Raw genomic sequence first — 12,647 nt, 5'->3', positions numbered from 1 at the left:
AGCATGTAGCACCCTTAACGCCTGTTGCAAAAATAAATGGCCTGATTCTTACCATGATGTAAAATAGCTTTGAAACATCTTTGAATCTTAAAAGAGCAAACCCTTTTTACTGCACAACTTGCCCCACAAAGCACACCATTTGGCATCTATTAAAGCGGCTACGAGTAACATTTAAATATCTTTTAAACAGCCTCATGTTTCCTCTCATAATCATAAATTACCTTTAACAGCAAACGAGACCATCGGTGCAAAGAAATACGTTTTTATATAGTTTTTATTACTGCGTTTGGTCTGGTCGCACACCCAGTCCGATTTTCGGTTCACGCGTGCATGCTCTATGGTCACATATCCGTATTGGTCGCAGATTTCAGTGTGGCGCAGCAACGCGATTTGAGAAGCCTGTCCCTCCAGGTGAGGGAAGGGGAGCGGGAGCCTTGTTTGAGACAGTTATTTGTCGTCATAATGACTGATAACGGGGCTGAACCATCAAAGAAAAAAAAAGAAAATGCAATGAAGAAAAGCTAAAAGGGAGAGTGATAGGCGGGCGGGAGGGCGTTGCCAAGCAACGTATACACAATTTCAAGGGAGCAAACTAGACTGCAGTGTTTACTCCTAAATGAATGAGCGGTAGCCTACTAAAACAAAGTTTACTTTGCCTCACCAGCATCATCAGATGACCATTATTCATCTGAAATAGTCATTATTTACAACACATTACCTCATCGTGATCCATAACTGCCGTCTCTCGTTCATTCGCTTTCTGTGAGGACACGTAGCCTAATCTTTCAGCTCCGTGAGAGGTGACACTGCATCAACTCATTGCAATCAGGTGTTTGTAGCACTGACTGGCATTAGTTGATGCTGTGTCACTAACCACTCTCACGGAGCCGAAAAGAGTCCGGTGCCCTCACACTTTCAACACACGGACATGCACTATATTGCTTCCTGATCATTTGAATCTCGCACGCCCGGCACGGGCTAGAAAACAGCTTCACGACAGCTGGCTTCGTAAAAATACTACCGCTTTTGTCCAAAGGGGCCACCAACGGGCCATTTTACTCGTAGTGGCTTTAATCTATGAGTATTAGGATGTTAATATTTTTAATTATTGTGTTAACTGTAGGGCAGAAGGAAAAACATGGATGGTAGGGGAGAATGGGAGAATATGAGACACCCCCTGTATCTAGGTAATGGAACACATTTTTGGTCATGTGACAATTATGTTTTCCAGCCCCTCTCATTTCCCCTTGGCCATGAATGAGAGGACCTCATGGTGCTGTTGTAAGCATTTTTTCCCATAAAAATATCGTTTTTGCATGTCCATGTAAATTTTTTTGCTGCCAACTTTATCAACTGTTGTGCCAAAGCAAATTGATTCAGGTAGAAAAACTTCTATCATACATGTTGATGAACTACCAACATATAAAACCATGTGATGATGCTATCTGAAGATTAACCTGAATTGCTAAGAGTTTTTTCTAAAATTGTGGCAGTGGGGTAAAGTGAGACAAATGCTGTGGGGTAAAGTGATACCGTGTCTGTGCCCTCTTTTACAGTAATGAATCCATTATATGTAAGGTAGCAAGGAGACTAGTTTGAATAAGACAAAAGACAATGCGGTCCGGAAGTGGGGGTTGAATGGTGAATGGGTGTCACAGCAAGGGCATGGTTTGCCAGGTATGTATGTGGGGGACAGAAGAGTGACCTTTAACATCAATGGACTCTTAAGTAATATGTTTTATTCAATGAATGATCCCAATAATACAAATGCAGAAAAATATTAATCAAAGACTCAAAAGATGGAAAATGACAGGTGGGTCCAGTCCTGTGTTCTGAGTCCCAGGCTGTTCTAAGTAGTTCTGATTGTCCTTTGCTCTGATCCCCAAACACTAGCTGGCTCTAAGGGTCCTGTGTTCTGACCCCCAGACTTTGTTTTTATCTAACTGGTTCTTTCTGTTATTTGAATGTTAATTAAACATTATGAATCATATGTTGTATTTGATCAAAGTTACTTTCAACTGTTTTGAAAAAAAAACCCATGATTATGTTACTAGTCTGACATTAGTTCTGGAATATGTGGGTTTCAAGCTAGCTGTCAGGATTCTCACTGTTACAACATGTGTTGTTATGGTAGTTTCAGAGTGGAAAAAGTAAGTTTCTCTGGTCTGTCTCAGTTTACCCCTAAACAATCATATTTTCACTGCCCTTCGTCCTGAATAAATTCTGATAATGACCATTGCTAGGAAACATCCTGAATTAACACTAGAACCACCACGGGGTCAATTTGACCCATGGCGGTTTTTCAACTGCCCATAACTATACTTTTACGAAATATTGCGCTGTCTTCCACACACCACAGCTCGCAGCTCAACTGACAGATAGCTGAGTGCTGTCTGTGAGCCGGACAGAGAGCGTCGGAGGGATCCTCCGCCTCAAAACATGTCAACGTGGGGGAAAATGAATGAATAATCAGTTAGAGCTTACCTAAAAATAAGTTTGCCATGTTACTGTTTATTGTATTTAGGATTTTAGCTCATTTGGACGCTGTTTTGACCTTCTGTTTTCATGACTATACTTGCGATAATATCTACTTTCAGTTTCATTAGCCTACTGAGTCGCTACGAAACGTGATTAGTGTTCTTAAAGATACTTAGATTATAAAACAAGAGGTCCAAAACACAGATGATTATTAAACAAACTAATTTATGACTTTATATCACACTAGAAATGCACTGGTCAATTTGACCCGCCTGGCGGTTCTAGGTATAAATAGAATGCTGGCGGTTCTAGTGTTAATGGGAAATGTGTAAATTCCACGGATAAATCATTTTAGCTCGCTTAGAGGGGAGCAAAAGTAACTAGAAAATCCTGCAGAGATTTTAAAAGTATGGGCCCCCCGGCACCGACCGCCAGCCCCGCATCGGCGGCGCCCCATCCGTCGGCCCGGGTCAAACCCTTCTACGAACCGCCGCTGGTTTTGGCCAATTGAAGGTTGCAGTCGTAGCAAATCAGCAGCAAAGGCCCACTCATGCGAAGACTTTTTGGTCAATGGCAGCCATGTTTCTCAAACTATCTCGCTATAACTTTTTACACATGTGTATGTCGGTCCCCTAAGGCCTTGTACACAATTTGGTGATTGATAGGTTGGAAATCCATAAAGGAAATGTCACGTGACTGTTTTTCAGGTTTTGCAAATTAGGGAAAAACCCCTATGGTCCAAGAGGCTTTATTGTAGAGCACCATGAGCTGTACATGTGTAAGACATTTCAAGTCAATCAGAGTCGGGGGGGAAAGGGGCGTGGCCTGTCAAACATTGCATTTTTTTATTATGGTTTTTGCATTTGTGGCGCCCCCTATGGGTTAATCTCAAAGCCCCGCTTTACATGCTACCACACGTGTTCTGCACATATCCAGCAAGTTTCGTGATGATAGGACCTATGGTTAATGAGTTATGGCCAATGAGCTGCTAAGCCCCGAAACTAAGTAAACGTTTTGGTCAATGGCGGCCATGTTTTCAAGCTATCCTACTAATCTTTTATGGACATGTCTGTCATAGTCCCTTGAGGTTCCGTGAGAAATTTGGTGTCGATACAGTGAAATTTACACTTCATTTACTTACCAAGCACAATTAGCTGTGAAATTGCCTCGATGAAGCCATGTTCATTCTTTAGCTTGATCTTGATATCTCCTGTGTCCTTTCTCTGACACCTGCTCAGGAGCAAGCGGCTGTGACTCAAAGATTTTTCTATCCTTGTATTGTTATCTTCTTGGAGCTCTTCTCCCTCTCTGTACCACTGAATTTTTATGGGTTCAAAGCCGACAAAATTCAGTTTGAAGATGGCGTTGTGTCCCACTTTAACTGTCAAGGGCTCAGTGAAAGCACTGAGATCTACAGGGTCAAACCTTGGGGGATCTAAAAAAGGGAGCAGTTAATTTGGCATTTAGCTGTGATCTGCTTCTGTCCTGTGGCTGACACATTTATTTTCCCTTTCCACATATACTGCATAATATAGAAAAATCATTGTTGTTATCGTGACATCCTCAAACCTTTGACGCTGATCATCGCCTCTGTTTTACGACCGTCTGCCTCAAAACGGTATTTCCCAGAGTGCTCTTCATTGCACCTGATTATGACAAATTTCTGGATTGCACCGTCTTTCGTGATAATGAAATTGTCATCTGGAGATATCTGAGTGGCAGACAGATGAAAATAAACAGAGTAGGCAGGAACAGTTATAAGTTAATTTAGTATCAAATCACCAACATTGCGTGTTGTGTCCCAAATAGTTTCTAGGCATCTGGCAATATGCTTGGTAAATAACAGATTTACATAACCTATGAAGCCTGTGGTACTTAATGTCACCATCAGTCGATAACAGATTCCTCCATCAAGAAAGTGATACAACAATCCAAGACCAAATCTGCCTTAAAAAGAGGGTTTCTGTCCATTTTCAAGCTGATTCTTGCAACAATTGCTAATAGTGCAAAAGCAAAAGGAAGGGTTTTGTGTGATTTTTAAAACTTTGGTCAATTTAACAGGAAACACAAATTTGAGGGTATTTCATGCATAGGAATGTCCAATATTACTCTTTCAAATGGCACTCGTCACTAATATTAAGTATGGCCACCCCTGGCAGGCATTACGGTTGGGGCACTGGCGACGTGTTGTCTTTATGGATGAGACCTTTACCTTTGACTGTAAGGCAAAGGGTGCAGCGATTAAGTGGTTAGAACCTCTGTGATGACTGCATCCAGGAAACCACTCAAGCAGGTGGCGCCTAAGTGATGGTATGGGCCAGTTTTCATTATGAAAGAAAAACGCCATCAGTGGTGCTGGATGGAAACGTCAACACCATTGTGTACAGCAGTGGTTCTCAATTATTTTCTGTCATACCCCCCCTAGGGGACAGAATTTTTTTAATTTCTTGATGCAGAATGGGTGAAAAAGATGCCATGGCCTGCTTGCCCCAATTTTGTTTAATCCTGAATACACAGTTTGCAAAGGTTTTGATTTAATTTTCACTCAGATATGTTTGGATGAGATTGATCAATACAGTTTTGAGAAGATATACACTTTATCTATCAAGAATAATTCACATTTTCACAATCATTTCATGAGAAGAGGTCACACATATTTTTCTCCAACATTATGGGTGACTGAGTTTAGCATTACTTTAAAAGTCATATGTATTTTAGCAGTTCATGCATACAGTAACTATCCCTAATTATTACTCTGTCCATCACTATTAATAATATTATAATATTGATCATAATCAGTTATTCCTTGGTTACACAAGAAAAGATACATACTCAGTTAACATGAACTGTGCCAAACTCAAAGGCAATAATGTACAATGAACCAAACTGCAGGTCGGAAAGTGCCCTTTGATCCCTTGGCCACCATAATGCACATTCTTGATGGACACCAACACAGCAACCATACAATTATGAGCTTGATCTTCATGACTGACCTTTTTGCCGTCTCTTAACCAGGTTCCCTCACACTCTTCACTGCTGAGCTTACATGTGAGCTCTGCAGTCTCATTGATGATAGCACTGACATCAGACAAACCACAGATAAACTGAACCCCTGGATCTAAACATACACAACAGTAAACAGTTAGGTACTAAGACCATTTTGATCAAACTAAGCCAGGAAGAATTGCTGATGATAGAACATTTGATTTTGTTGTTTTGTTCAGAATTATTGTATTCATTTATTTTTTAATAGTTTTTTGTTCTCCAGTTCTTACATATGCTCCAATATTTTCAAAACAAATTAGCAAATTGACACTATATACAAATATAGATCCGTCAGGAAAATTCATGTCATTTAGCAAATAGGACACACTTTTTTTTCTATGCTTAGTGTAGTGCTGCTGTATATAAAACAACTTGATAAACAAGCTCAGGGATCATTTTAAATACATGGGTATTAGCTATAAAGGAATACCATTATCAGGAGCAGAATCATTTATTGCATTGGAGGCTATATTTCTTTTGGCCTTTTCACTAAATTGAATAATGTTTTGTGTTGTAATACTCCAATACAAACCGAAGGAGAATCATAGGAAGGAGCCCCTTCCTATGATTCAGTCATGGCACCTTGTAGGTTACTTACCAATCACCACATCTTCTATCAATGGGCCTTGTCTTTTACACCTTGAATGTGTGGCAGAACCAGTCTCGGAGCCATCTGCAGTCTCCTCACACTGATTTAGGTCTATAGGACCTGTATTTTCATCTTTAAAAAATATATTTTCAACAATCAACTCTGAACTTTACAGGTATTGAAAATTGATTCCAAATTATATCATTAGTGTCAGAATATGCACACGTGATTTTTTACAGTAATAGAATTATACTGCATGTGGGGATAATTAAACTTCAGTTAAGTCACCTAACAAACACTTGAAAACAGACACCAAACCATGTAGATAAAGCTAGAACAACTATATCCGCCCATACACAACAAAAATATACATGTTGTGAAAGTTTATGAGTGCTACCTCGCCTCCCACTCATTAAAGAACGTTGTTGGACGATATAAAAAGCTCCCCAAAAATATTTTCTTGACATTAAACCATACAACACCTGCATTTCTCTTCGCATTGACAGCTTTCCGTGGTCGTCTTCTTTTCATTGAAGGCCCGTCCTGGCCAGTAGCACTTTCACTCTCATCACTGTAACTTGCTTCATTGTCACTTGCTAGTTCATTTGGATCTAAGTTAGAGACACATAATTCAGGTGTTGTACACTCAGCTTTCCACATTGGGAATTTATGGGGATTAACGGGAATTTGGGGAATAAATGGGAATTTACTCAATTTAAGGTTGGCCCTGGCGACCCAAATGCACTGAATCCTTTTTTTTACACTTAGATCTTTATTGACTTTTTTTCACTGTAACATGCCAGTTATTTTTATTTTATTTTTATTTAACTTTTATTTATCCTCGAGAGACCAATTGAGGGGTGACCCTCATTTTCAATGACGTCGAGTTCAAAACAAATTCAAAGGAAAAACAACAATACATAAACAATATTCAATGCAAAAACATCAAATACACAACAACAGGTGAAGAGAAAAGAAACAATTGAAACATTTACATAGTGGTGAAGAGTGGCAGCAATTAAAATTAAATGGGTGAAAGTACAATATAGCCTAATTAAAACAGTTACAGGTAGAGTTTGGCAGATTTAAGATAGTTTGTTTAAATTGGTTAAAGGATATGAAGGTATTTAGTTTAATTTGTTGCTGTATGTTGTTCCAGGAGTCGGGGGCACTGAAGCTAAAAGCTGTCTTTCCCAGCTCAGACCGGGCTTGTGGGACATAAAGCATGAGCATGTCAGTGGAGCGGGTCTGATAAAGCCCATCGGAAATTTGCAGCATTTCTGTTAAATAACGAGGAAGCTTCCCGGGCATTATATCAACATCTGCAATTAGGTGATGGCAAGAAAAATAAAATAAAAACAAAAAAGGAAAAAACAAGGAAAAAGAACAAACTGCCTGGGAAGTACCTTCTTATATCCTGAGGTTGTAGTTAGTTATAAGTTACTGTTCCAGTCCAATGTCTTCATTTTGAGTCCTGTAAAGTGTCCATTTCTCCCATTTACAGTCGAATTGTGCTTCTTGAAGTCTCAGTTTGTGAGTCAGTTTCTCCATTAAAGCTATCTCTTCAACAATAGCAAGCCACTGATTTTTTTGTTGGTGGTGTTTCTTTCAGCCAATGTCTGGTGATAGCTTTCTTGCTCGCTACTAGCAGTATTTTGATTAAATATACATCACTCATAATAATATTCTCTTTTTGAAATTTACATAGATAGAGCACCAAACTACTTTTGGGGACCTCATATCCTAGTATTTGCTTTAATACCTCATAAACCATTTCCCAGTTATTTTCTGACAATTCCAAAAAACATGTGAATGATCAACATCATAAGACCCACATTCCCGCCAACATTTCTGACGTTTGTGTAGCTGTTAACCTTTCATTTTTGGTGTTATAAAGAAACGTATTCCATTCTTCCATGAGAATTCCCTCCAAGTTCGTGAATTGGTGGATGAGTAATGTGTCCTCCACATATCATGCCAGTCTTCATCTGAAATGTGTACATTGAGTTCTTTTTCCCATTTCATCTTAACATATTTAGTTGAATGTTTGTCGTTAGTATTCAAACCTTTATACATTGCCGAAATTATTCTTATGTTACTTTCTTGATATGCTTTTATTATAATTTGGATGACACTGTTCACCTCCTTGGAAGAATCTGCTTCGATTTCCTTTTTGAAATAGTCCCGTAGCTGAAGGTATCTGTAAAATTCATGAGCTCCCAATTCGTATTTTCTTCTCATATTTTAAAAACTCTCCAGCCTCCCATCTTTTACCAAAACACACCAAGTTGTTATTCCCTTTGTTAGCCCATGTTTGAATCCTTGATCATACATTGCAGGTTTGAAATTTCTATCATATGCTACCCATTTTAATATATTTATGTCATTCTGAATCTTGTGTATTTTCAATATTTTAAACCACAAACCTAGTGTGTGCACTGTTATTGGATCCATTTTATTTTTGAGTTCCTTGTATAGTTTATTATCGCCAATCAAATGTTGAATTGGAATTTGGTTCACTTCTCTTTCTATGTCTTTCCATTTAGCTCTAAATTCTGACTTACACCAGCAGTACACAGGTCTCAATTGAGCAGCATAATAGTATTCCCTTAATTTTGGAAGACCCATACCACCTCTCTCTTTTGTTAGCTGAAGAGTTTTGCCCCCCCCCCCCAGACAAATCTGGAAATCATTCTGTCCCAATTTGTAAATTGACCTTGGGGTACCTCTATTGGTAAAGATTGGAATAGATAGAGAAATCTGGGTAATATATGAAGTTTAACTATCTCAATTCTAGAGTTTAAATCCAGTGGGAGGGTAGACCATCTTGTTATATATATTTTTTTATTTCTTGATCTAAATTGTAATAATTTGCTTTATATAGGTCTGTGGAGTTTTTAGTGATCGTAACGCCTAAATATTGAATTGACTTTAGATTCCATTTAAGGTCATATAATTCCAGGATCGCTTATGTTAAAATCTGGGTTTTGGAGACATTCATTTTATATCCTGACAGATGGCCATATGATTGTAGTAGCTTCATCAAATTAGGGATAGATGTGTTAGGTTGTTCGAGGAAAGCAATCAAATCATCAGCAAAAAGTCCCAATTTATGTTCTATACCTTTAATTGTGACCCCTTTAATTTCTTTATTTTGTCGGATTGCCTGAGCTAAGGGCTCAATAAAAATCGCAAACAGGGTCGGTGACAAACAGCATCCTTGTCTGGTTGATCTCTGTAAATATATTTCCTTGGTCAAACTTCCATTAATTTTAATTCTACCAGAGGGTTTATGATAAAGTGTTTCAATCAATTGTATTGATTTAGTATTAAATCCGAATCATTCCAACACCTGATAAAGGAATTTCCAATTCACACAGTCGAATGCCTTCTTGGCATCAATGCTAACCAGTATAGTACTTTGTTTCTCTCTTCGTGCTTTGCCAATTATTTGTAGGGTTCGTCGAATACTATCTTGGGTTTGTCGGCCCGATATGAATCCCGTTTGATCTTCGTCAATTAATTCTGTAATGAATGTGTTTATTCTTTTAGAGTTAATTGACGTATATAATTTATAATCTAAATTTAGTATTGAAATCGGTCTATAATTTTCACATCTATCCTTATCCTTTCCTGGCTTTGGAATGACTGATATAATTGCTTCTGCCCAGGTTGGTGGTGTTTTGTTTCCTTTTAGAGTCCAATTAAAGGAAGTCTGGAGAGCTGGTAGCAGTTCTTCCTTGAAAATCTTGTACCACTCTGCAGGATAACCATCGCTCCCTGGAGATTTATTGTTTTTCAACGATTGTATAGCATGAATAATCTCTTCCCTTGTAATGTCTGCTGTTAATCTTTCGTTTTGGTAAGTGCCGATCGACGGTAGATCCAATTTGTTTAAGAAGGTTCTCATTTCTTCCTCGTTTGCAGCAGTTGGTTGTGTATATAATTTTTCATAGAACCCCCTAAATACTCTTTCTATATTTTCCGGCTCGTGTATCGTCTCATTGGTGCATGGATCCTTAATTGTATGTATAGTATTAATTGCTTGCTGTTTTCGTATACGTTTTGCTAGGAGCTTAGTTGCTCTTGGGCCAATTTCATAATAATTTTGTTTCATAAATATATACTTTTTTCCATATTCGTCCATTAATATATCGTTTATCTTAGTTTTAGTATCCCTAATTTGTTTACTTATATTTGGGTTGTTTGTCTTTTGGTATTGTTGCTCTAGTTCTCTTAATCTTAAAGAGTGGTTCTGGTACGCCTCTGCTTTAAGTTTTTTTATTTTAGATGTTTTAGCTATTACTTTCCCTCAAACAACCGCCTTCAGGGCATCCCAAACCATGTGCGGGTCAACTTCTCCATTACTATTGTCTTCCATATATTGCCTAATTTCTTTTTTAAATTCCTCCACTAAACTCTTTATTATTCAGCATTCCCACATTAAGTCTCCAGATTGTTTGTCTTTTCCTGGCATTAAGATGTATATTTAGAAATAGGGCATTAGGATCTGATACATCTGACCCTCCAATCCTACACTCGGTCACTCTATAACCATCAACTTTATTTATAAAAAAGTAATCAATTCTTGAATGGACATAATAATGTGTGAAATCCTTTTTAAGAGGGTTAAGGTTTCTCCATACGTCCATCATTCCCATCTCTTCCAAGGATAGCTTTACACATTGACATCTGTTTTTTGCTCCCTTTCAAACTTGTTGTATCCAGACAATGGTTCATGATTATGTTAAAATCCCCCCCACAAATTAAAACTCCTTCTGATTCTGTTGCTATGACATTAAACAGTGATTTAAAGAATTGCTTATTGCTCTCTGGAGGAGCATATACATTTATCAATGTTACCGTGTCATTGTCTAGTTTTCCCTTCACTATTATATATCTTCCCTCCTTATCCTTAATTACCTTCTCAGAAACAAATGTAGTTGAATTTGGAATTAATATCATAACTCCTCTTTTACGTCCTTGTTTATATGTACTGTAGTATGAATTTCTATAGCCAAATTTCGTACATTTTTCGTGTTCTGTTTGGCACAGATGGGTCTCCTGTAAAAATATAACATTTTGTTTTTCTTTTTTAAATTTTGTCAAGACCAATTCTTTAGGTGAATTTAGACCATTTACATTTAAAGACATCATCTTTAAGTCATGACTTACCATATTGCTTCAGTAACGTGTACATATTTTCCCAAGCAGCTAAAACTTACGTGAACATGAACATACACAGAAATAAGAACAGTGTGAACACTATTGAACTTCCAAATGGGGGTTATTGCTCTCTTCTCCCCCAAGTCCCTGTTGGTGGGTGGATGAGAACCTCTCCTGTGAGGGCCCATCCCTAGACACGGAGCCATATCCGTAAAACGGCAATACCCCCAGCCTAGAACTGTCCAACTTTGATGGCTCTCCCTCGCCATGTCGGCGTTATCATATGTTGATGAATTCAATTAAATGAAGCCGGCCTTGTTACCTTACAGCGCTGCTATCTTTCACTCTGTCTGGGGCATTAATTGTCGGCTCTACGCTGGTAGCCTTGTAACTGTTCCTTCGCTCGCTGTGCCGCCGCATCCATCACCGTTCTCGGGCGTCCTGCTCGTTTCCATCCCCGCTCACCTTGGCTCCACTCCTCCGCAGGCTCCGCGTCATCTCTCAGCACCTCCACAGATATTCCCCTGGCTGTCATATCTTCCGCTGCCTCTCGCGCACTGTCGTAGGTCCTCACGCCGTTATTCCAATGGATTCTTATTTTCGTGAATGGGGTTTGGAAACGGATGGCCCTCTCCTTCAGTGTCTTCTTGATACTTAGATATGTTTTTCGTTTTCGTTTTTTGTGGAATTGTTGCTTGAGCTCTCTTATATCCTTACCGATGCTAGCAAGTCCTTCTCTCAGTGTTTCAGCTTGGTCCATTTTTTCCGCTGCGTCACCCTCGTGTTCCATTTGGTTAGGTTCAACCTCTTCCAAAGTAATGTTTTCCTGAGTTTTGTTCGAGTTTTTGGTATTTCTACGGCCTCGGCTTCCACCCATTACCCGCTTTAACACATTTGTATGTCGAGTTATTGCATTTGAGTGGGTTTATTTAACCAACCTGGGCGAGCTCAAAAATAAGCGTCTCACCCGTCCGCCATCTTACCGGAAGTTCCGCACTGAATCCTTTTAACTATGTTATTTAAGTCCTGGCAAACGTTCTAGAGACTAAAAAGTAGTTTTTTCAATCAAGTTTTATAATATTTATGAACATTTAATTTCAATAAGATTTTTGTAAAAGCTTATTGAGACACCCAACTTGATATCATTTATTGATTTTTTTTTTTTACTAGACCAGGTTTACAGAGGCTTAAACAGTGATTTTAAATATAGGTGGGGAAAATTATTTTAGCATAATCTTGACTAAAACAACCAGATTTCTTGCAAGTACATTTGGCAAGTTGCACATAGCACACTGCTTACTGCAGGGGTGCTGAGGCCATGCCCCCTACATGCACTGTGCATTCTTTCTTCACATGGGAGGGGGGGGAG

The 12,647-nt window shown here is 38.7% G+C and overlaps 1 protein-coding gene across 1 annotated transcript in view; it reads right to left on the bottom strand.

Moving 5' to 3' along the window:
- The window catches only part of LOC307252896 (immunoglobulin-like and fibronectin type III domain-containing protein 1), a gene marked incomplete at both ends in the record, with an annotated part of 34,391 nt that overhangs the window by 8,173 nt on the left and 13,571 nt on the right, over window positions 1-12,647 (bottom strand). Inside the window, 5 exons of the mRNA XM_080030720.1 lie at window positions 3,620-3,913; window positions 4,048-4,189; window positions 5,472-5,596; window positions 6,122-6,244; window positions 6,595-6,723. Of these exons, the coding sequence (XP_079886846.1) occupies window positions 3,620-3,913; window positions 4,048-4,189; window positions 5,472-5,596; window positions 6,122-6,244; window positions 6,595-6,723 (813 nt within the window). The remainder of the gene's footprint in view (window positions 1-3,619; window positions 3,914-4,047; window positions 4,190-5,471; window positions 5,597-6,121; window positions 6,245-6,594; window positions 6,724-12,647) is intronic.

The sequence above is a fragment of the Ammodytes marinus genome (genome assembly GCF_949987685.1).
Source record: "Ammodytes marinus genome assembly, chromosome: 7".
NCBI classification, from domain to species: Eukaryota; Metazoa; Chordata; class Actinopteri; order Uranoscopiformes; family Ammodytidae; genus Ammodytes; species Ammodytes marinus.
Note: the sequence above shows the minus strand (reverse complement) of the source record. Positions and strands in the feature narration are given on the sequence as shown.